Source organism: Xenopus tropicalis, chromosome 7 (genome assembly GCF_000004195.4).
Source record: "Xenopus tropicalis strain Nigerian chromosome 7, UCB_Xtro_10.0, whole genome shotgun sequence".
NCBI classification, from domain to species: Eukaryota; Metazoa; Chordata; class Amphibia; order Anura; family Pipidae; genus Xenopus; species Xenopus tropicalis.
The window spans coordinates 18373538-18399307 of NC_030683.2; the positions used below are offsets into that span (position 1 = coordinate 18373538).

Below are 25770 nucleotides of genomic sequence, written 5' to 3' on the forward strand. Positions count from 1 at the left end.
AGGCTTTAATGTTCTTAGTAGAACAGAAAAGCAGCAATAACGTGTATTACTCCTCCTTTCTCCTTATCAATAGATCCCATCAGGGGAATTCTGCGGCACTCATTGTGTTTCCCAAGGGATATTTTTCTAACCTTTAGTGCTCAGAAACTTTTCCTGTTTACCTTTTCTAACACTTACCTGTCACATGATTAAAATGTAAAGGCACATGAGATGCTGTAGGTTGTAATCCAGCCTGGTATTTGCTGTGGCCCCCAGCATCACAATGGGCCCCACAAAATAAACATATCCTGTTGTGTAACCATTCTTCCATATGAGGGCGCTAGTTTGCATGCAAAGGATACTTGTGCCCATGTCCAAAATATGCCCAAAGTCCCAAACAGCCCCCTATAGGCCCAATAAATAGTGACTGTCTATGGCATCTTACAGCAGCCCCTCTGGCATTTGCCAGAACCCACAGATGCCAGTTCAGTTCTGGTTGGTGGCCAAGGACAGGTCCGGACAGGATACATAGTAATCCCTGGCATTTCAAGTACACCAAGGCCCAAACAGCCCCCCCCACAGGCCTAATCAGTAGTGACTGTCTATGGCAGAGTCGGACTGAGGGGTGTAGGGCCCATCGGGGCTGCCACCACAAAGGCAGGGGCCCCAGACCCCCCCCCCCACCAAGGGACCCCTGCTGTGGTCCTGCATCAGGAGACTGGGGTAGGGACGGCAAAATTGGGCAACTCATAGATGCAAGAGAACCCAGGAAATACCAACAGCCCCCCTGGGGGTATTTACAGGGTTTCAGAGAAGCTGCTCTAGTGCCAAGTGACTGGGGCATCAGTGGCATTATTGTTAAGTCGGATAGGTGCAGCATAAGTGACACAATCCCCACATTGTGCATTGTGGGTAAAAAAAATGCATTTTGTATTCCTTCCATAAATAAGCCCCATGGTATTTGCTCGGCCTGGGCCCCATCAGGGCATAAACTGGGCATCTGCAATGTCTGGGCCCCAGATCTCTGCCCTGATGGGCACTTACAATTCTATAGGCTGGAAACGCTGCCAGTGTAATATCTGGCTCTCGCTGTTATTTCCCTACCTGCCACTTAATGGATTACAGTACATAAGCCTCAGTGCATTATTCATGGGCTCTGTTTGTCCTGGCAGAGTCACAGTCACGGCGGGGCCCCCCTGCGGCTTTATAAACAGGGCACACACTTTATATAGAACTGGACTTCAATAGGGCCCAGCATTATCAGAGCAAGATGTGCCTTTGTGCAACGACTGTAACTCTCATAGGGCTTCTCTGCTTTCCTCCTACTCTCGCCTTTTCTCCGGGTAAGTCCAACATAGAGCATTCTGATTCCGTTTCATAGGGGGCCAGGTACTTACTGCCAGGTACTGGCTGCTAAGGGGCACACTCGCCAGTTATACTGTTAGAATGTTATATTATTATAATATATATTGTATTTTCTCAGCTCTCCAGTTTGGAATTTCAGCGGCTATCTGGTTGCTAAGGTCCAATTCACCCCAGCAACCAGGCAGGAATAGGCGAGGGACTGAATAGAAAGATGAGGAAATAAAAAGTAACAATTACAATATTAGCAATAGTTTTTTTTTTGACTGTGGAGGTCAGTGACCTCCCATCTGACGGCTGGAAAGAATCAGAAGAAACTTTGAAAATGAAGACCAACTGACCCCTGAGAATCTATCCAGCGTGGCAGTGCCCGGAGGGAGAAAATGTATTTAAATATCTCTGTTTTCTCTTTTTTCTCTGCTCTTCATATTGCCTTTCCCATGAGTCAAGGTCCCACCAAGGAAGCAGGAGCGTTGGAAGAGAATTTGCCGCCACCCAACAATCCAGGTAAATAAATGAGAATCAATAGGGGCTGTTATAAAAGTGACTGACCCCGTAGGGTAAAATAACTGTGATGAAGACATAAGACTGCACTGGGGGGGCTTGAAGCAGTAACAGGGGGTCCAGCTTTAAGGTCATTTTGGGTAAGATCTGTGGAGAATGCCTATTTGCTCTTCTAGATGAACCTGTGAGCCCAGCTTGATGGCCAATTAGGCAAAAAACGTATTTGTTATAGATGTTCTTGGAACTATTAATCATGTCCAATAATGCTTCACAGAGAGGAGTTACAGGAAAAATTATTATCCCAAACACAGATCACAGACTGGACTTCTAGCATTCTTTCTCAAATCTGACATTTAATGGCTTCCCAAGTCTTTCAGCCCCACAGTTTGGGAACACAGGAACATGGGAACCAAAGGAAACCAAACGGGGGAGCTTGGATTTCCTTCCCGAGTGACCAGCCCTTATCATATCAGAGTTTAATTGACTGAAGTATTGATGGGGGGCCCCCAACACACACAGTACCCAATGGTTATACAGTTATGGGTATATGATTACTGTGCCTATATTCTTATACTGCATCACCTTCCTTCTTTCACTTAGGGACCAATTGCATTATTTGCAATATCAGTGTTTATTAGTGGATTCCATTCATTGCTTGTGTCAACCTGATCCCATCCTTCATCTTTCCAATGATCATGTCCCATCTTCCATCTTTAGCTTTTCTTCACCCTTTGCCGCCACCTCTCCAAGCCGTGCAGAATGACTTCTCCTCGTTCCACTTTCATCTTCACTTACATCAGCCCAACTTCTGGATTCTGCTAGGTAACTTATACTAATAATGTATTAACATCACTTGTTATACCATTGGATACAAGCTGAATAATGATACTGGATCTACAGGTTATGAGGCTGGGTAAGGGGCTGCCTATCACAAAGAGAGAGCCTTCCCTGCTGTAGTAGAACCTGATTAAAACTGGATAGTTGGCACTTGGTGAAGCACAATCATTTCTCCTATAGGCTCAACCTTTTCTCATGGTAAAACAACACAGACTAGAGCTGAAAGTTGAGCATATCAGATATTCCAGTTCATACTTTTTCCTCTTTTCATGAACAGTTTGACTCTCTGTCCATAGAAATGCCTCTTGGTCTTTTTAACCAGACCCACTGCACAGGAGAATTTCAGTGATCACATAACTTCATGAAGTTATATGAAACCTGAAGCTATAGGAAAGCATAAATTCCTTTTTGTAATGCTGGCCATGCAGTCACAACCAGAAAACGTCCCTTGTTAATGTTATTATTGGTAGCTATGGAAAGCACCTCTCAGTCCTGTGGCCAGTAGTAGAGCCTGATGCTAAAACATGGACTCATATAACTAAGCAGAGTGCACGTAACTTTAAAATTACCAGTTATGAATGTAATATAGGATATATATATATATATATATATATATATATATAAAAGCCAAGAGTTTTGTGTTGGGGGGATATGATCTGTCTTATCCCATTATTTGCAATGAATTTGGATGGTGGGACATTTACCAAGGGGCTCTTTGAATGCTCCTGGGCCAATAAGGGCACAACGTCCAACGTCGGATGTAACGCTATAGGTGCATAAAAGGGTGGGATTTAAAAAATGTTGGATATTTGGGAGGATATGGGGCTAATAAAGAGGGAATCATTCTCTAAACCATGTACCTTTGCAAAGTTCTGCAACTTTTGCCACAAAGTGGAATATGGTCAATGTCAATACTTCCCTGGTGACTGTTTTGCCGTTCATCTATCCCTGCAGTGCAAATCTCAGTCTGTATGTTATGTATTTTTTGTATCATTTTGTTTCAATTTTTAATTTAGCCAATGGTATTGAAGGCACAGATGATAATGTCCATGAGAATGGATCACACAAGGATGAGGAAGCCACAACCTCTGACTTGGGATCTTATGGTGATGACCCCAACTCTAAATCAGATGATGAATCTCCCTCCAACTCAGATATCGCTGAACCTGCTGTGAAAGATTCTAAGTCAGGATCAGATGGTGATGGCCCTACCTCTGACTCAGGCCATGATGAGTCTCAAATCAACTCAGTTATTACTGAACCTAAGTCAGGATCAGATGGTGATGGCCCTACCTCTGACCCAGGCCATGATGAGTCTCACCTCAACTCAGTTATTGCTGAACCAAAGTCAGGATCAGATGGTGATGGCCCTACCTCTGAATCCGGCCATGATGAGTCTCAAATCAACTCAGTTATTGCTGAACCTAAGTCAGGATCAGATGGTGATGGCCCTACCTCTGATTCAGGCCATGATGAGTCTCAACTCAACTCAGCTGAACCTGCTGTGAAATCCAGTCAGGATAAATCTGCCACCCAAGCACAGAATGAAGGGGATAAATCAGCTTCTGGATAAAAAGAGGGCAGGTCTTTCTCAGGATCAGACAAATATATATTTGCCTCTAGATCTGGAAATAAAGAGCCAGCTTAACTATCTAACTATCTGATCTGTACACAGATTCTGGACTTTCTCCAGATACATTATACTACGAAGATGTATTCTACTCAAAACACTTTCAATAAAGTTTGCATTAATGTTCTTTGTTTCAGTAGAATGAAATGTGAAAGATGGGGATTTTAGAAAAATGGCATTTAGCTTCTGATAAAGACTGTAGCTGTCATTTGCTAAAAGGGCCGGCAAAGTAAGAATGACAAGAGCAGAGCGCTATGTTTTTTTTTATCCACAATGCACCTTGCTCCCCATGTTTGTGCCTGCCATTGTCAGATGCACATCTTTTTCTATTATTAAGATCAATCAGCTGACCAGATGGCAGTCAGTATGGGATGTTACTGCTGCCAGTTAGCTGGCCATCTCACCAAAACAGGAAATCTTTAGAAACTAAAATGTATAACTAAAGTATATCTTTCCCTGGATTCTTCTGTACATAGTGCGTTCCGCCTCCTATGGCCATAACAAATCATATACAGGTATAGGAACTGTTATACAGAATGCTTGGGGGAATTTGGATAAGGGGGTCTTTCCATAATGTGAAACATCTTATCTTAATTCTACTAAAAAATCAATAAAACATTAAATAAACCCAATAGGGCTGTTCTGCCCCCAATAAGGGGTAATTATATCTTAGTTGGGATCAAGTACAGGTACAGTTTTATTATTACAGAGAAAAGGGAATCATTTAACCATTAAATAAACCCAATAGGGCTGTTCTGCCCCAATAAGGGGTAATTATATCTTAGTTGGGATCAAGTACAGGTACTGTTTTATTATTACAGAGAAAAGGGAATCATTTAACCATTAAATAAACCCAATAGGGCTGTTCTGCCCCAATAAGGGGTAATTATATCTTAGTTGGGATCAAGTACAGGTACTGTTTTATTATTACAGAGAAAAGGGAATCATTTAACCATTAAATAAACCCAATAGGGCTGTTCTGCCCCCAATAAGGGGTAATTATATCTTAGTTGGGATCAAGTACAGGTACTGTTTTATTATTACAGAGAAAAGGGAATCATTTAACCATGAAATAAACCCAATAGGGCTGTTCTGCCCCAATAAGGGGTAATTATATCTTAGTTGGGATCAAGTACAGGTACTGTTTTATTATTACAGAGAAAAGGGAATCATTTAACCATTAAATAAACCCAATAGGGCTGTTCTGCCCCCAATAAGGGGTAATTATATCTTAGTTGGGATCAAGTACAGGTACTGTTTTATTATTACAGAGAAAAGGGAATCATTTAACCATTAAATAAACCCAATAGGGCTGTTCTGCCCCCAATAAGGGGTAATTATATCTTAGTTGGGATCAAGTACAGGTACTGTTTTATTATTACAGAGAAAAATAAAATCATTTTTAAAAAACAGAATTATTTGCTTATAATGGAGTCTATGGGAGATGGGCTTTCTTTAATTTGGAACTTTCTGGATAATGGGTTTCCGGATAAGGGATCTGATATCTGTACTGTAATTTGCTTTATTCTCTTGAAATAGCTTAGTATTCCAGTTTGTATCTGACCTATTTGGCGGTGATTCAGAGACCGCCTATCTGCACTCTGTGTCGGTGGGTTTGATACTGGGAAATAAGGAAGCCTTACACAGAACTGGTAAATACAATTAGCCACATAAGGGAAATATTTACTCAAGACCCACAGACCTTCCTGTTGCTGGACAAGTGTCATAGCGAATCTAATGTTTTTTATTATAATGGTTTAATAACAAAAAAAGTGTCTTGGATTTCTTATTTGTGTCCATCTCTTTCATATGGTGCAACTAAGTGTTATATATTTATCTCTATGAGAGAGAGATGTTAATTGATTAAAAAGGGACAGTTCACCTTTATTTAGCTTTTAATATGATGAGACAATTTGCAATTGGTTTCCATTTTTTATTTTGTATGGTTTTTCAGTTATTTGTTTTTTGTCTAGCAGCTCTCCATTTGTTATTTTAGCAGCTATCTAGTTGCTAGGGTCTAATTTACCCTAGCAAGTAGGCAATGATTTAAACAAGAGAGAGGAATATGAATAGCAGAAGGCCTGCATAGAACGAAAAGTAATGAAAAGTAACAATAATAATACATTTATAGAATCAGTTAACATGTGCTTACACAGTGAAAATAGCTTCTTGCAGCCCCAGGTGCCCGCTGTACCCACTGCCCGGGCAGGTAAATACAAAAATGAAGAAAACAGCAGCACTCCGGTTGTTTTGAAAAATGTGAATCTTTACTAAAGTGCCAAAGGCAATGTTTCGGGCTTCACTCCAGCTCTTTATCAAGCCTAAATTTGTAGCAAATTTGGAGCAATAATTTTTGGCTGTCGGGGTCAGTGACCCCCTGTTTAAAAGCTGGAAAGAGGCAGAAGAGAAAGGCAAGTATTTAAATAACTATAAAAAAAAAATAATGAAAACCAATTGCAAAGTTGCTAGGAATAGGTCATATTTCACCAGAGGTTCTCAGACATAGGAATATTATATCAGTGATGGCTAAGGAGAAACAAATGAGACATTATTTCCCGAAACATGATATTGTTACATCTGGGATCTCTTTCATGAATGGTTTGCAGACCAGGAGGTATCATTACTGATATAATTATTTTTTGAATAGATTGCGATAGAGGTCTCTGCTACAAACCATGTCCAGTGATCAATGGTCCTCCAATCTGTTGGAAAGGCTTAATAAGGCCCAATAAGGGCTTTGTGACCTCCCCAGAGGCTCCAATTAAGGCAAACTTGGCCACGCTTTGCAGCGCAGCTTCATGGGCATCTCATCATACCTTAATGTCTCATTATGAAGGTGGTGGACTTTGGGAAGGCAGTTCTTTCTTTGTCTATTTCTTTAAAATACATTGATTTTCTCTGAATTCCTAAAGGCTTATTTATTAGTTTTTGAATTTATGAACTCAAATTAAGCTCAAATTCATTAAATTCGTATTATTTTCAATCAAAGTCTACAAACTCTCAAAATCATTTGAGAAACTCGAATTAAAAATTTTGCCTAGGACAACCATCATTGACTTGGACATGAACTGGAAAGTGCAAATTTGCCCAGTGTTTATAAGTGACCCCCTGTGTATGATGTCCATGACATCTGCTAGCGACCTCACTATACCCCAGTTAGTTAGATTATTACATGGGTCAATTTTGACTTATACTTATTAATTAAGTTTAACTTGGAAGGGGCTTCTGTTCAGGGTTGGGGGGAGGAGACCAACACATAATGATGCTGACAATGAGGATTATTGGGAATTAAACAAATAACTATGACATAAGTATGACAGAATTTACCCTTTTATTGAAGCCTGGGTGTGCTTCAAAACCCAAGTGCAAGAGGGTGCCGGTGGACTTAGTCTTAAAAAAGACTATGTCCCAAATAAAAAGGTCAAAAGGTGCAAGTGAAAGTCTTCAGAGGCTAGGGTGAGCCCCTTTATCCCCGACCTCCACAGCCTAATGGCACAGAGCAGGCAAGGGTCTTTGAACTCCCTTCACCGCAAGGCTAGGGGAGTCCCTTTATCCATCCCCCTCCCATCCAAAGACTTCAAAGGGGTCCGGACACAAGTGGATCAACGAAGAGGTCCCATCAGTGATTTGCGCCCGCTCCAGGGGCTGGTTTCAGGTAGAGAAGGAGCTTAATGGCCACACATCCCTCCCCTAGATTAGTACAGCCCCAAAGGGTATTGCACCCAATCCAAGAAAGTGCAAAAGTGCAAATAAGTGCTAAAAAATAAACAGGGGTGGGATAAAATTCATAAAAAGTGCAGTGACCTGCCCCAGCCGATTGGCTGAATAACTATGACATAAGTATGACAGAATTTACCCTTGTCTACATGCACTTGAAGCTCAGCCCTGGCTGGGAGTTTGTTAGAAGGAAATGAACATAGCAAGTACATAGGAGGTGTTACAGATGTGTATAATTGGTGATAGAAGACACCAGGGAAGGTGTTGTGCTTGTAACACCCTTAGAAATAGCTTCAAAATGTGCTTGAGCGGCCAACATCCTGACAGGAAGGCATAACATTTTCACCTGAACGGCATCAGTTCTGTGGCAGTAGCACTGACTTCCTGTTAATACTGACAACGAAAATGATCATTTCTGCTTAATTGTTACTGAAACTGAGCTTTTAAGAAACCAACTGATTTGCTGCAGGGTATTTCAACGTCAGTGGGTGCAAACTGCTTGGTACTGACCCCGTGTGTATATTGGGTACGACCTTGGGGAAGGAATGAGAAGGCTCAAGAAACACAAAGGTAAGAGCCATTGGTTAAAAAAAAAATCTTCCTTGTCTAGTTGTTTTGGTTAAGAAGGCAAGTTCCTATTTAGTTAGCCTTTAATATGTCTTAGATATTCTCTCCTCAACTCTGTTATTTGCATTGCTACGTTTGGCTGTTCCTATGGTGTCTCCACTAACTCCCGTCTCTCTTCTGTAGTCTATGGGGCGTGTTTACTAAGACTGGAGGTAAATATCACCGGTGATGTTGCCCATAGCAACCAATTAGATCTTTGCTTATGATTTTTAACTTGTAGGTAAATTTTCAATAGGAAAAACGATAGACTTGATACAAGAAGAATGGGTATTGGGTCCCACTGTCACCCCTGTCCTGACCAAATCATCTCAATATTCACTTTGTAACTCCTCCAAGGCTAGAATAGAACATACGTGTATATCACCAAAATCAAGATGAATACCATTAGAATTTTTAAATCTGGAAGACAATAGATACATCTATTCACATCCACTAAAGTCTCAAAAAGATTAAATTTCTTAGATAAACAGAAAGAAAGACCCTTCCCTAAAAGTTCCAATTCAACGTCTGAAACCCCCTTGATGATAAGTTCAATATCGTTTGGTCTGTTTATTTCTTTTTTTTTTTTTTTGAAGAATCCGGATTTCTGTGTTTATACACGTCAGTAAAGGCATCAGTCTCAAGTAGTTGAACTTTGAGAAAAGAAATGGGAACCTACAGAGTTTCATATTTTATTTTCTAGAGAAGAGTAATAGAGATCTGCAGTGGGGGTGGAATGGAAACTCATGAAATGAAACTCCGTACCATTTACTGTGTGTCCGTCTTTAGTCAGTTAGAATATTTGTGCTGCTCTGGGCTATGGCATCCCTCCCTCTCATATCCTGTGGGCTAAAACCCACCGTCACCCAAACGTAGCCGTGTAGGAAACAAATGAAACAGGGGCAGTAGAAAGATGAGAAGTTGTGGGATGGGAAACGTCATTAGTACCATTAGTACATTTTCCACTTTCCATCACATAAATACAAACTGTATCTACTGTACAAATCCTGCAGAGAGATGTTATTGCTCAGCATCACCCCCATTTAGTCCAGTCACTCATAAACCTGTTTTTGCCTAATGTTTCCCAAGGTTTACTAAAGCCTAGAGCCATAATAATCACCTTGCATCAAGTCATTGCCACTTTCTATCAACATGATGTGTTTTCATTTTTTATTATTTGCATTTTTTTTTAAAAAAAATTATTTAACATTTGTTCAGTAGCTATCTGGTTGCTAGGGACCAGTTTAACCTAGCAACAAGGCAGTGGTTTGAAAGAGAGACAGGTGTATGAATAGAGGGCCAAGATAGAAGGATTAATAATAAAAAGTAACAATAAAAATACAACTCACAGAGGAACATTTTTTGGTTGCCGGGGTCAGTGACCCCCATTTGAAAATTGGAAAGAGTCAGTATAATTAAAAAACTATACAAAATAAAAAATGGAGACCAATTGAAAAGTTGCTAAGAATAGGCTATTCTATAATATACTAAAACCTGAAGGTAAAACATCACTTTAACTAAATGCTTTGTTTTTCATGAATACGTAACATTATAGGCTTTTATTTATAAAACTGTATAAATAACTTCAGTGTTTTCTGCATTTCTTGTTTAGGTCCAGAGTGTTTGCTCCCTGCTGTTCTGCTTCCCTCACTTAGCCTTCTGAAACTGGGTGAAGTAGCAATAATTGTTTTTGTGGGTAAGAGATGGATGCTTTCTGTTTTACACTAACCAAATAACAGATACCTACAGTATATAAGGGAAACGTGTTTAACCTACCAGCCACAGTCAAATGTAAAAAAGAGCAACACAAGCACCATAAAAGTTCATGGAGGAGCCAAATAAGGGCTGTGATTGGCTATTAGGCAGCCTCTATGCACACTATCAGCTTACAGGGGCTTTATTTGGTAGGAAATCTTGTTTTTATTCAACCAAAACTTGCCCCCAAGTCAGGAATTCAAAAATAACTCCCTGGTTTGGGGGCACTGAGAGCAACATCCAAGGGGTTGGGGAGCAATGTGTTGCCCCCGAGGCACTGTTTGGGGATCACTGCCTTAGTGAAATCAAGGGATAAGATACCCATGATAGAGGCATAGAGTGTTCTAGATTTCTATTTAGCACACTCTATGGGGCAGATTAATCAAAACGTGAAATTATAGCTCAGTGCATGCCTACCATGCCTAAATTGAGGGGACACTCAGCTCCATTTTACATTAAGGTCAATTTCCTCACTGGTCCTTGACTACTTAGCTTTTTTTATCCACATGGCTTCCCTTTGTAACAGTCATGTGTAACCCTACCTTTTTGTGGATTTTGTACTCAAGTACCTGCAATTTAATTTGAGATCGAGAATGTTTGAGCATTCCTGGCTGCTGAGGGGGTCTTTTTTTTATATTTGACTTATGTTCACAGAATGGATAGTCTGACCTACGCGCACCTTTCTTCAGGGGCCCATAAGTAAACAAAAACCACTGTGGTTTCACATGTGGCAACACTCCTAAGAGTACTTTTATTCCCCTTCGTTGGATGGCTGACAAAATTATCTTTTATGACTGACGAGCAGCAGCTACAGCTTAAAAAGGGGGGAGGTACCAGTTTTAGGGGACCCTTGGAACAATCTCTGCTGTAAATTATCTTTTTTTACCGCTAAAGGACACAAAATACCTTTCAATGAGTGAGCCTCTGTCTTGTTCTCTCAGCCTGGCTACTGTTATAATGGTATTAGCTCATGAAGGGAACTCTACGGTTATTAGCCTGTTTTATAAGATTACTAAGTAGTGAGTTATATGAAGCCATACCCACATCACTGGCCATCTTGAATAGACACTCTCTTTTTCAATTGTCAATCTCTTTCAATCATCAAGTTAGCATCCAGAAACATAAGGGTTTTGGCCAATATTTCAGTTGTAAAAATAACAGTAGGGTTTCTCACATACCATTTTGTCAAATAATGGCACATCTCTTTTCCAAATTACCAAAATAGTGTCCTTAAACAAAGGTACAGGGCTATATTCCTACTGTATGGAGAGTTAAGGAAAATATATTGTTCAAGCTTGTGGCCAAATAAAATCAGGAAAGGAGAGAGTAACCCCTGGCCCCATTGATGTCCCCTCAGTTTTCAGACCTGAAGTAATTATGCTTTTATAAGTGGTTTCAGCACTGATCCCATTCCCGAAATAATAAGGCACCAAGGGGTTCAGTCAATGACTTTTGAATTTTAGGTAAAAGGTACAGTAGTGAAGCACATTATTTAAATTCTTTCCTACCTGTAGTAATTATGTTATAGATAAATGCATTCTCTGCCAGTGCATCAGGTTTTTCCTGAGTAATTGTGTTCCGCCTGGGAGTAGGTCCAACAAGAGAAACATGACGTTAGTGTAGAGACAGACATAGTTGTACCAGTGGAGTCAGAGAGCTGGGCAAGGCATGGAATGAAGAGGACAACCACCATAATTTGGCAAAAGAGAAAAATCAATGCACCGAGAAATGAATAACCAGAGAGATTAGAAGCACCAGGTCAGACAATGTAGCAAGAAGAACCCCAAGAGTCAGGCAAAGGGATTGGCAGGTGGTGTTGGCAAGTCAGCAAAAGCACAACCATCAGATTCAGGCACAAACAGGAGATTCCAAAGCCACTAAAGGCACATCAGATACATCTGTAAAGAATTCATATGATTTCTGATTGAATTTGCCGCAGAAACCTTAGATCTGAGAACCTCACCGATGAGCTCGGATTTATATAAAGTTCTTCACTTTTTGTCTTAATTCCTCTCCCATTTTTGCTTCTAGTGCTCAATTTTCCCTGTAAAATTTCTGAAAGTACAAAGGAAACTTCCCAATGCATCACTTGCCCAGTCACTTCACCACCGACCCCTGTTACAGAAAATTCACCCCTCCTCGCAATTATCTCCGACCTGTGTGTCACCGAAGGTAAGAGACGCAATTTAGTTCATGGCTAAAGGTGGAAAACATACACAGATAAAGATTTTGTACAAAATGATATTTTATTATAAAATACAGATAGAAAGAACAATGATATGTTCCCTTCCTATCATATAATAAAGATCATATGTGTTTGTTAAATTTATAAATGGAATTACTAGCATTTTCTGTTTTCTCGCCATTAGATAGAGATTGTGAGCTATGCCCTTTGAACTGGATGGCGCATAAGGGAAAGTGCTATTACTTCTCAGACAACAGGGATAGCTGGGCAACAAGCGCGGACAAATGTAAGAAGATGAAGGCTGATATCATTTCAATGGAGGATCCTGAAGAAGAAGTTAGTTTCACCCACCTTTTTATAGGAAAAAAATGTACCCGTGTAAGGCTGGGGCTCAACACTATATATATAGAGATATATTGATATAGCTTGGCATTCACATAATGGCTGAGTGTTCCGTGATGGTAGGATTTGCAGAGATGAGCAAATACATTGAGCAACAATACACCACCCAATCATATATCAATTGTAGCAAAAGATGAAGAACTACAGAGTATGGCGCAACTCTGTGTGTATCGCCCATTTGGGCATCCTTGCACGGGGAAGACTTCAGAAGGGGCAGGTAGAGGGGGGCACGTAGCCACCCCCCATCCCTTCATGAATTTCTCATCTCAACAAGAGCAAGTATTTGCATGGGAAAGAATCCAGTTCCACATAATTGCAACACCATAAGGGAAATGGTCAATCCATTCAAACAATATTGGGGCTCATGTAAAAAAAAAAAAAAAAACACTGGGCAAATTTGTACATGGGCAGTAACCCATAGCAACAAGTTACTGGCTTTTTTCGGCCAAATTCTAATTTTGGCTCTTGAAATTACCAGGAGTTGTTTTTTGCCTTTTCTGGAAACTTGCAGATCCCTTAAGCAATCTTCTCAACTTGCCTCATGGTAGCAGCTTTTAAACAATGAAAGCAAACATTTCATTGGTTGCCATGGGTTACTGCACAGGTGCAAATTTGCCCAGTATTTATAAATGAGCCTTATGAGTCTTCAAGTCCAATCATAAGCGGCAAATAGCCAGACTGATAATAAAATAATCATTAAAGAAGCAATGCCCCCTTTATTCTACAAACCATGATGGTGGCAATGAATGTCTATTGTACTCCCCTTGTAAGCAGTGGGTGTACAACATGGCAGCCTGGTGGTGAGGCCTAAGTAAGTACTGAATTGCATAACAATATTCCTGTGCTCTGTGTTTTGTGTCCAAGGAATTCATTTCTGCGCAAGTCAGCATGAAGGGTGGTCACTTCTGGATTGGTCTGATCAAGAGGGATTCCACCTGGTATTGGAAAACTGATGACAAGTTTGAAAAAACAATGTGAGTTGATAGTTTTTGTGCTAGAATTTCTGCCCCAGACTGTGCTAAATGGATGAAGGTACACAAAGTACAAAGTGTGACCACTGATCTACTCCAAAAAGAAGAGGGGTTTCCATTACCGATGCCTGTTAAGTTCTCTCCATCTTGTTATTTTACTACAGTCATTTTTTCTTACAATTCCAGCATCAATACACCTGCAACTAAGTGCAAGTTATGCTACAACACAAGACATTTATCAATTTGTAGATGGCAAGCAAATTGCTTCTGTGCCATTATGGGAGTAACACAGGCGGGACGTATTTTAGTTCAGCCTGTATGTGTGGGCACAGCGCACAAATGGAACCTTGGTGCACGTCAGATGCAAAGAATAAAGGAAAAAAGGCAGAAACAAGTAAAAGGGCAGCTTTAAGCTGGAGGGTAATTGACTCTCAAGGGCTGAGGGGAATATTCATGAAAGATCGAACAGGGAAAACTATGGCAAAATTTTCAGTTGAATTGATTTATTTATTAAAGGAGGACTAAAGTGTAACATAGAACCATGGTGAAAATGCCCAGGCCCCCACAGCCCTTTAGCAGGGAAGGTCTGTGCCCCCAAAGATGCCCCAGTAGCCCCCCATCTTCTTTTCTGCTGATTCCCTGCCCATACTCTGTGCTGCTGGCACTTACCTGAACTTAGGGACCCACTCACACTATACAGTGTATACAAAATATAAAAGTCATGATACAAGGCTGATTAGTATTTAATTCAGATTCACATCATGGCAGCATAGACGCCAGCACACTCTGCATCAGAATCTAATAATCAACCCTGTAGTATCAGCTAAGACAGATACACCTCACTTTCTCCTTACTGATTTCTGGCTAACCCTAAGCTTAGCTTATTAAAGGATAAGTAAGCCTTTTATCATACAGCCCCCGGAATAACATACCTTTCTGCCTGTACTTAGTCTTATGTAGATTCTGTGTCACAAGCAGCTCAACTTAAGCTCTCTCAACTACTTCCTACTCTAGCATGAAACTCCACCCCCTTTTCTTTGCTGAGCACTCCTTCTCTCTCCGACTGTGAAGGTCAAACAGGTGTCTACTATACATGTCTGACTGATTTCCTTTGGAGCAGAGGCAGCAAGCATGTGCAGTAGATACTTCTGTTTGTAGAGTCAGCGAAGGAGAAGTCAGCAGAGAGAATGGGTGGAGCTTCATGCTTGACTAGGAAGTAGCTGAGAGAGCTGGAGTTGAGCTGCTCCTGATAAAGAATCTACATGAGACTTAATGAAGGGAGAATGGTGTATTATTCTGGGCACTATTTAGAGTCATTTTAGAGATAGAAAAAAAGGTTTCTTTTTTTTCTTTAGCAGTTGCCCAGAGCAGACTGAGCATGTGCAGAGCAACCGACACTCCTAACAAGATGGTGACCACCTTAGCACAATTTTAAAGACCTGAATCATTACTGTTACAGAGATACTGGATCTTTAGGCTGGCAGGATTTTAGCCACTTTTCTTTATAGGATTTAGATTACCATTTAAGACAATAATGGTTTCAGTTTTTCCCAATAAATTGTTTTATTTTCTATGGGATATTTGTGCTCGGCACAGCTAAGCAACACTGAGCACTAACAATGCTCCAAATCCAATGTAAACTCATGTGGTGACAAAGGGTTTCAGCTATTTTCTATTACTATTTTCTGGAATTAATTGTTCCAGCAAATGTTCATTGTGCTATAAAACTCAATTTTCCCTAGAATTATACCGAGTGTATTCAATCTCTGTATCCTAATACATCCTTTCTGCCCCCAGACAAGTACCAAAAGGATCAAGAGAACAGAACTGCACAACCTTTGGCAAAGAAAAATCTGCTGAAAGTTGCTCCAACCCCAACAAATGGATATGTGAGAAGAATGCATCGGTGTATTCAGCATTGCGTCCCTTTTAGCTGCCTTGCATTCAGCTTCCTGAACTGCTTTGAGATTTGTTTATAAGTTGCTTCATTTTTTTTAAAATAAATATATTTATGTATACCAAAAAATGGAGCTCCGCCACACTTAATTTCATTGGAACATCATTTATGACTTGAGTGTTTGTCTAAAAAGCTGGAGCAAACTTTATTTTTACATCACACTCTGCACCACTGAACAGCAAGTTACAGTATGGAGATGGTGAACCATCTAATGCAAACGGTGTTGGACTAGGAGGTCCTAAGCCCTGTCACCTCAGGGCCCTCAATACCCAAGGGCCCTCACTCCTGTTGCAGGCCCCCCACCCAAGTTACGAGCCCCCCCACACAAGTCGCAGCTCCGGGTAAACCGGATGCCAACCTGCCTGCCTGTTCGCACCACACATTTTACCTTCTCTTTGCACCCACAGGGAGCAGCCCTGAGTTGGTGGGGTTCCTCCAGGATTTTTCCCAGTGTCCCATTGGCTTAGTCTGACCCTGAACCCAAATATTACATTTTACTCCACCTGTTTTCCTCTCTTCTTCCCTGCATATTGGGTATTTTGCACCTTAAACTACTGTTCCAGTATATCAAGTTTCCCTACTGTCTCCAATTTCTAAACATATATAGTATATGCAGTGAGTGACTTTGCAGCTCTGGGGCACAAAGATGTGTGCCTGACTACGAATGGTGTCCATATCTGCGGCACTGGAACATAGCGAATAACAATACAGACAGGTTTTTGCATTTTGGGAAATTTTTATTAATCATAATTTTTTTCATGTTGGCAGAAACTGTGTCTCTGTGATTATGTTCAGACTGAAGGGAGATTTAGGGAGGGCCTACTGATTTTCCTCTGTCATTGATTTATTGTGTTCTTGTATCAATGTGGTTTGTTTCCCTAGGGATGCCAGCGATGACCTTTTGGGTAATGTCTTACATATGATCTTTTTTGCCTTACTTGTTCTTCTCCTCCAGTAGGTGTGGCATTTTCCTTAGCTTCTGTCTTTATTGGCTCTTCCTGCTGTTTATTCCCATTCTCTCCTCCTTTTCCATGTCCCTTCCCATGTTTTTTACCTTTCCCATGTCTCTTCCCTTCTCCTTCTCCTTGCTCTCCATTCCCTTTCTTTTCACCATCCCCATGTCCTTTCTGGTGTTTTTTACCTTTCCCATGTCTCTTCCCCTCACCTTTTCCTTGCTCTCCATTTTCTTCCTCTTCCCCATGCCCTTTCTTGTGATTTTTACCCTTCCCATGTCTCTTCCCTTCTCCTACTCCCTGCTCTCCATTCCCATTCTCTTCCTCTTTCCCAAGGCCTCTTTTGTGTTTTTTACCCTTCTCAAGTTTTTTCCCTTCTCCGTCTCCCTGCTCTCCATTCCCATTCTCATCACTTTTCCCATGTCCTTTCTTGTGTTTTTTACCCTTCCCATGTCTCTTCCTCTCTCCTTTTCCTTGCTCTCCATTCTCTTCCTCTTCCCCGTGTCCTTTCTTGTGATTTTTACCCTTACTATGTTTCTTCCCTTCTCCTTGTTCTTCATTCCCATTCTCTTCACCCTCTCCTCTTCCTTTCTTGTGTTTTCTCCCCTTTCTATGCTTTTTCCCTTCCCCTTGGCTCTTGCCATGCTCTTCACCCTCCTTCTGGCCATTTTCTTGACCTCCATCTTTCTTATTAGACTCAGAATCTGCCCCTTTCTCATTCTCTTTGCCTTGTAAATCCCCCTCCACATTTATTTGTCCTTCTTCTGCCTTTACATCTGCATTTCCTTTTTCAGATTCACGTTTATCACGTTTGGATTCTTCATGATGATGAAGCCACTTTAGGTCTTTTTCAGCTAACAGGAAAAATATAAAATATCTTAATTAAAATATCGAAGGTGTCTGATTTAAGTTATATTTTCCCCGTTTATGACATTTGTAGCAAGTAGACCTTAGTGGTTAGGCTCATTATGGCAGCTGCTGCTCATGTATAAACACAAATAGGTACATATAAAAAAAGGCAATAGACCATCAAGTTCAACCTATCCAGTGTATATACATTGCACACTATGAACATGCAGACGTGTAGATACACTCACTTATGACAAGATCACTTTAACCTTGGATATTATGCCTGTCCAATAATTCAGCTAAGCTACTTGTGCAGGCATTAATGGGACCTGCCATCACAACATAACCCAGCAGGGTATTGCTCAACCTCACTGCTGTAACGATGAAGGCCTATTTGCAATAGTTGATGTGAAAGTTCAGTTTCTCAAGTCTAAAGTGGGGACCGATTGTTCTTTGTTTCTCAACTATCTGTATAATGTCCTCTAAAGTACTTGGAAAGAGTAATAATTTCCCCTTGCAGGCATTTTTCCTCTAGGGAAAAGAACCACAACCCTCCAACCCTTTTACCAGATTTGTAGCACATCTCTGCCTTCTTTCCAGCTCTTTAAAGTCCTTCATAAGGAGTGGTGCCAAAAACTCAAGGTGAGGCCTTACTGGGAATCTACATACATACAAACATGCATACATCTATAAAGATGGTGCATTTATCCCTTCAGTTAATGCCCTTAGCAATTAGTTCACTTTAGTTGACACTGACTGACATTGCCTAGTGTTGCACAGTCAATTATCCACAAAAACCTCAAACATTAATCCATGCTTTTACAGGGCATGTACTGTATTAGGGGCTCACACAGAAAAGGTTCTAATGACAATCTTCTGAACATTATAGGGCTTAACAACATACTGTATTTTCTTAGAGATTTCCAAATCATAAAAAGATTTCTCAGCACTAGCAGATTGTTTAGTTTGTTTTATTGCTGTGTAGTTACTTAATTGTAAATGCCCACCAGCTTTATGGCGGCATTCCTCTTGCCTGCATTGAAAATAATTTGTAGGGCAGATCAAGCTACATGCCATGTTCCATACCACTTTTTATGTGGTGGAGCTCAATAGCAAAAATTCCCCTCTCCCCCGTCCAACATGTACCAGTAATAAAATATTTTCAAACCAGTAGCAGTGATTGTGCTCCCTACACTTGTACCTGTGCTGCTTTAAGTCCAGATGGTGGAATGGTCACCACAGCTTAATATGGGCTTGAGTGGCAAAATTAGGAAAACATGCCCCTATTTGTTAACATGGCTCAATATATATACAGAGCAAGGAGTCCTCAAGAGCCTCAATAGATTGTCAAGGGACACTCATCTCGCATTTTTGTAAACCACTGTTCTAGATGGACAAAAGCGAAATAATAAATGGTTTCTAACGATTACTGTGTGTGAATAGGCCCTACAATGTCTTTGCTGCTAGTTTTAGAAGGTACTTACAGGATACAGCTTTCACACACTTCATTCCACACGGTGTTTCACAGCATATTGTGTTATTGGTACATTCTCCATCGGTGGCACAGGTTTGCAGACTGGTGAAGTTGGGAAAGCGCCTGGAATGACCTTTCCAATCATGTTTCCCTTTTGGTCCATGGTCTTCTTTATGTCCATGTTGCTCTTTTTCTCCGTGGTTCCCTTTCTTAGAGCACCCTTCTCCACCTTCCCCAGATTCACATTTGTGACCATGTTTCATCAAATGCTGTTTAACCTTTTCCATGGTTTCTGGGTGGCTCCTTATGAAATCCATTGGGCACTGCCCTTTCTTCTCATTGTTTTCATTATTGGAGGCATCTGGTGAGACATAAATATCATTATGCAGCCATAGGCCAAACGTCAAGCTTTGGTTTTTTTGTTCTTATTTTAAGTGAAAGACAAAGTTCCCATTGCTCCCAGCATAGGACAGCACTGTGACACACTCACACAGTGGCCCCAGCATTTCATGACACAGTATTATGCATTAGCAGCTTAGCAGTGGGTGGAGTACTGAGAAAGGTGGTGGCCACAGGAAGCTGTTCCTGCAGCCCGGCATCTCTGTGTTAAGTTTTTGAGTTCTGCTACACCCTGCACTGGGTCATTACACATGGGACATGCAAAGTCAGACATTTATATAAGGCGTAATCTGAAAAGTATCCAAAAAGTAACGTTTTTAAGACCATGGACAAAGTGATTGTAGACCCACTGTGTGTTTCAAGGAAAGACCCATCTGTACTATAGTAAATACATCCCTAGTTTCTGCATTATTCCTATTACTTGTATTTAGCTCCAATGTTACCTTACATGAAAGAAATGATGTCTTACCTTCTGCGTGAGTCTTGATCGTAAAGACCAACAGCAACACGGCCACAACTTCAATCTTCATGGTGATTTGATGGTCAGTGTGACCCAAACACCAATGATGAATGTTCTGGTGAGATTTCCAGAGGAAAGAAGGCTTATTTATACCAAGCTGTGGGGGGTTGCGCCCTGGGAGTACACGTAAACGCATTGTCAGTTTATTCCAGTTCATAGAATTTGAAAGGATGAAATTATCAGTAACCTTTTTTTAAGGAAATAATCTGTCTTTTTGCGCAATGCAATATGATGCCCTGATCTGAAAACTGCAATTTATTCAATTCAGGTGGAGTATTTTCTTTAAGATATTGATAATATTAACAAAATTTTTCTTTTTGTAGGGTGGAAAAAGGTCAGAGCAATTTAGGATTTGAGTTACGCAAATCTATTTAATACTGTCTTTGTGGTGTTGTTTTCTGTATGGGAAATGTGTAAAGATCCATTGTCTATTTGCTAATGTGGCATTTTTTAATGCACATGACTAAAACGTGAGGGTATTTTACAGCGGTGATGACTATACATATGTAGCCTTTAAACCAAATAGGTGGGTTAGCCTGAAGAACTGTTTGTGGGTGCAATCAAAGAACCCCTTATATGACCCTGTGGCTAACGTCTGTATGTATCCATATTACAGATACTTTTTATAATTGGCACTTATGCCTTTCAACAACAGAACAAATACATCTATGGTGTTATGGATAGGAAGCAACCTATGAATCCCAAAAGGCAATAAAGGATAGAAATGGCTTTTTATAGGATTGGAAAAGGGTACAGGACAGACAGGCAGGGGAATGAATCATATAACAGACATCTTACCAATCTTATCTCATGAAAACAACTGTAAAGCAGATGGATGGTTTTACTCTAAAGCTGCCCATACATGGGCAGATCCGCTTTCTTGGCGATGTCTGTCCTGCGCACCCAGTAGTCCAGGGGTTCATCGCTCCTCAGAGTGTACAAGACCAGGGGTCCCCAAAAGGTGGCCACAAGCCCCCTGGGAAGCCTGCTCCTGTTGGTCTTCCTCCTCCACAAAGCCACCTTCCTCCTCTGACTCCACTTCTGACACCTCTCCCTGCATTGCAGCAGGTGTCTGGGCTCGTTCTGGTGATTCCGCCCAGAAATCTTGCTCTTCCTGCTCCTGGTCACGCTGGTCTACGGCCTCATCTGTCACTCATCGCACGGCACGCTCCAGGAAGAACACAAAGGGTATTAGGTCGCTGATGGTGCCTTCGGTGCGACTAACCATGTTTGTGACCTCGTCAAAAGGGCGCATGAGCTTGCAGGCATCGCGCATAAGCACCCAGTAATGGGGGAAAAAAATCCCCAGCTCTGCAGATCCAGTCCTACCACCCAGTTCAAACAGGTATTCGTTGACGGCTCTTTGTTGTTGCAGCAGACGTTCAAACATCATTAACATGGAATTCCAGCAAGTCTGGCTGTCGCAAATTAAACGCCTGACTGGCAACTTGTGCCGCCGCTGAATGTCAGCAAGGCGTGCCATGGCTGTGTAGGAACGTCTGAAATGGCCAGACACCTTCCTGGACTGCCTGAGAATGTCCTGCAATCCTGGGAACTTCGAGACAAACCGTTGGACTATCAAATTTATAACATGTGGCCATGCAGGGCACATGTGTTAAATTGCCCAGTCTCAGTGCTGCCAACAGATTGCTTCCGTTGTCACACACCACTTTTCCGATTTTCAGTTGGTGTGGGGTCAGCCACCGATTGGCCTGTGAGTGCAGAGATGACAGGAGTGCAGATTCGGTATGGTTTCTGCTTTCCAGGCACGTCATGCCCAAGACAGCATGACAACGGCGTACCTGGCACGTCAAATAGCCTATGGGGAGCTGGGGGTGCACAGGTGCGGAGGAGGACACAGCAGCAGAGGAGGAAGAAGCCGAGGAAGAAGCCGAGGTAGAGAGCAAAGGAGGAGTAGAGGTGGTGGCAGACCCGCATGCAATCCGTGGCGGTGACACCAACTCGGCTGTTGTTGAGCCACGCATTCCCTGCTTCCTAGCCATCACCAGGTTCACCCAGTGGGCAGTGTAGGTGACATACCTGCCCTGACCATGTTTGGAGGACCATGTGTCAGTAGTCATATGGACCTTTGCCCTAACACTAAGTGACAGAGATGCGGTGACTTGGCTCTGCACATGCTGGTACAGGTGTGGTATTCCCTTCTGGGCAAAAAAATTGCAGCTGGGTACCTTCCACTGCGGTGTCCCAATTGATACAAATTTGTGGAAGGCCTCAGAGTCCACCAGCTGGTATGGTAAAAGCTGGCAGGCTAAGAGCACAGACAAGCCAGCTGTCAGACGCCGGGCAAGGGGATGACTCGGAGGCATTGGTTTCTTACGCTCAAACATGGCCCTCACAGAAACTTGGCTGGGGGCAGATGAGCAGGAACTGGTGGTCAAGGTGGAAGGCGGAGTGGAGGGTGGTTGAGATGGGTCAAGGACAGCAGAGGTAGAGCAGTAAGATGCTGGACCAGAAGGAGGGTGGCTTAGCGTTTGGCTGCTGCCTTTGAGGTGTTGCTCCCATAGTGCTTTGTGTTTGGCGTTCATGTGCCTTCGCATAGCAGTTGTACCTATGTAGGTGTTGGGCTTCCCAAGACTCAGTTTCTGACTGCACTCATTGCAAATTACAGCGCTTTTGTCAGAGGCACACACATTAAAAAAATGCCACACTGCTGAGCCTTTTGATGCGGGCTTTCTTGCAGTAACAGTAGAAGCTGGCGGGTGCGTTGGCTGGCTGACCACAGGTGCCGATACATGTTGTTGCCCTACTGTTCCCTGCGAGCTGTCCTTGCTTCTTCTAAGTCTTATTCTCCTCCTGCCTCTCTGACTCTCCGTCTCTCCATCTGAACTATCCTCCTCTTGCTCTCTTCTTCTGGGCACCCACAAAACATCAATCTCCTCATCATCATTCTCCTCAGATGCATCAATTTCTTCTGACAGCTCACAGAAGGCAGCAACAGCGGGGACCTCATCACACCTTATGTCCATCTCTGTTGTGTTGCCTGCCTGAATTATGATATCTGGTGTAACGTCCGCATCTCCTTCATCTTCTTCTGGCAATAATGGTTGCGCATCACTCAGTTCAACAAACTCATGTGAAAACAACTCCTCTGACTCATCCAGTGAAGAAGGGGCGGCGGTGGTGGAGGAAGTGGTACGTGGGGTGCCCATAGCAGAGGAGGATGAGGATGTTGTGGCAAAGTTAGAAACAGTAGAGGATGGGGTGTGCTGTGTAAGCCTGTCAACTACCTCTTCAGCATTTTTGGAGTTCAGGGTAAGTGCCTTCAGAACACTGGTTGATTTCCTAGGGCCACAGGATATCATAGTAGCACCGCCCCTAGTGCCTCTGCGTGGTGGCCTGCCTTTGCCTGGCCGTTTTTTTTATTTTTACAAAACAACAACAACTTGGGTGATGTTTCTGCACACGGAATAATAATAAAAAAAAGTGATCTCTGGTTGGTGCTGGTGGTGAACTACTAGGAGCAGCACACCAGTCCCCAACACAGCTAGACTAATAGCACTGGGCTCTATAAATTACAGTAGCAAAGTAAAAAAAACACAAAAAAAAATGATGTGAATGTGTGGTTGGTGCTAGTGCACTACTATGAGCAGCACACCTGTCTCCAACACACACAGACGAAGCTGTAGTACACAATGAAAAGAAGACTAGAGTAACAGTTATCAGAAAATAAAAGCAGGGACTATTGGGTTACAGCAGATGAGATCAGCAGGACAGCTGTCCCCAGCAGCTACATACAGAGCAGTAGAAAGTAGATTACTAGTCAGCAAAGCTACCTAAACTGTCCCTCAAACCCCTGCAAAGCTCTCTCCCTATGTGCTAATACAGAGCAGTAGAAAGTAGATTACTAGTCAGCAAAGCTACCTAAACTCTTCCTCAAACCCCTGCACAGCTCTCTCCCTATGTGCTAATACAGAGCAGTAGAAAGTAGATTACTAGTCAGCAAAGCTACCTAAACTCTTCCTCAAACCCCTGCACAGCTCTCTCCCTATGCTAAATCTTCAAGCACACAAAGGCAGAATGGGAGGGAGAGCTGCCTGATTAGCTGCCATGTATCTGCTGGCTCTGGGGTGAGAGGTCAAAATTTGGCGCCAGCTAAGGCGAACCCAAATTGCGAACATCGCTAAAAGTTCGCGAACTTGCGAACACCCGATGTTCGCACGAATAAGTTCGCCGGCAAACAGTTCGCTACATCTCTACTGCACAGAAAGTTACTGATAAAATTGAGGAATATTGGCCTGAAATATAATATTTATAAGTGGATGGAATACTGGCTGAAGGATAGATTACAAAGAGTGGGGTAAATGGAATATTTTCTAATTGGACCAGTGTGGTTAGTGGAGTACCACAGGGGTCAGTCCTTGGTCCTTTGCTTTTTAACTTGTTTATTAATGGAATGGACCTGGAAACTGGGCAGCAAAATGGAAAATGTTTAACAGTTATGCACATTGGTACAAATAATTTAAATGCAAGTTATATACTAAATGGTAGTGTGTTGGGGAGATGCTTAATTGAGAACAATCTGTTGATATTTTATTCCAGGCAATTATTTAATTCTAGGAAGTGTCATTCTGTGGCTACTACAGCAAATAAAGTGCTGTCTTGTATGGTCAGTATGGGTCTGTATGTGAGTGTATAGATAGGTCAGTATGGGTCTGTATGTGAGTGTATAGATAGGTCAGTATGGGTCTGTATGTGAGTGTATAGATAGGTCAGTATGGGTCTGTATGTGAGTGGATAGATAGGTCAGTATGGGTCTGTATGTGAGTGTATAGATAGGTCAGTATGGGTCTGTATGTGAGTGGATAGATAGGTCAGTATGGGTCTGTATGTGAGTGGATAGATAGGTCAGTGTGGGTCTGTATGTGAGTGGATAGATAGGTCAGTATGGGTCTGTATGTGAGTGGATAGATAGGTCAGTGTGAGTCTGTATGTGAGTGGATAGATAGGTCAGTGTGGGTCTGTATGTGAGTGGATAGATAGGTCAGTGTGAGTCTGTATGTGAGTGGATAGATAGGTCAGTGTGGGTCTGTATGTGAGTGGATAGATAGGTCAGTGTGGGTCTGTATGTGAGTGGATAGATAGGTCAGTGTGAGTCTGTATGTGAGTGGATAGATAGGTCAGTGTGGGTCTGTATGTGAGTGGATAGATAGGTCAGTGTGGGTCTGTATGTGAGTGGATAGATAGGTCAGAATGGTGTTGTGTGTTCTGGGTTCACTTGGAAGGGTTGAACTAGATGTACTCTTTTTTAAACCCAATATAACTATGTAACTATATGTTGGGTATTTCACACCTGAACCCAAACAGTTTATCAAGTTTCCCTACTTTCTCCATTTATCAGACATATACAGTAAAAGCAGTAGGTACCTTTGCAGCTCTAGGGGCACAAAGATGTGTGCCTGACTGTGAATGTTGGTTTAGTGGGCACAGGGAAACATGTAGATTGCAACAAAGCAGCACTGGAACAAGGTGAATAACAATCACAATATTGTCTTATCACAATAACAAACAACACATTGTTACATTTAGGGAGATTTTTATTAATCATACTTTTTTTCATTTTGGCAGAAACTGTGTCTCTGTGTCATGTTCAGACGGAAGGTAGATTTAGGGTGAGCTTATTGATCTTCCTCTACGGCTAATTTTCTTTTA

The 25770-nt window shown here is 41.9% G+C and overlaps 3 protein-coding genes across 3 annotated transcripts; 2 read left to right on the forward strand and 1 right to left on the reverse strand.

Moving 5' to 3' along the window:
* Positions 1-1107: 1107 nt before the first annotated feature.
* Positions 1108-4434, forward strand: LOC105946135 (dentin sialophosphoprotein-like). Its single transcript, XM_018090694.2, has 4 exons — positions 1108-1322; positions 1792-1848; positions 2563-2667; positions 3699-4434. The coding sequence occupies exons 1-4, from the start codon at positions 1250-1252 to the stop codon at positions 4253-4255; spliced, it is 792 nt and encodes a 263-aa protein (XP_017946183.2). The 5' UTR covers positions 1108-1249; the 3' UTR covers positions 4256-4434.
* A 3840-nt stretch (positions 4435-8274) lies between these two features.
* LOC116412213 (CD209 antigen-like protein A) lies at positions 8275-15936 on the forward strand. The gene is made up of 6 exons (XM_031905926.1): positions 8275-8599; positions 10248-10331; positions 12422-12562; positions 12760-12911; positions 13842-13951; positions 15746-15936. Exons 1-6 carry the CDS (start codon positions 8575-8577, stop codon positions 15879-15881), a joined length of 648 nt encoding a protein of 215 aa, XP_031761786.1. The 5' UTR covers positions 8275-8574; the 3' UTR covers positions 15882-15936.
* Positions 15937-16644: 708 nt separating this feature from the next.
* LOC116412236 (ribosome-binding protein 1-like) lies at positions 16645-20165 on the reverse strand. The gene is made up of 3 exons (XM_031906003.1): positions 20050-20165; positions 19192-19542; positions 16645-17712 (listed from the first exon to the last, which is right to left on the reverse strand). Exons 1-3 carry the CDS (start codon positions 20108-20110, stop codon positions 16784-16786), a joined length of 1341 nt encoding a protein of 446 aa, XP_031761863.1. The 5' UTR covers positions 20111-20165; the 3' UTR covers positions 16645-16783.
* Between the last annotated feature and the right edge of the window lie 5605 nt (positions 20166-25770).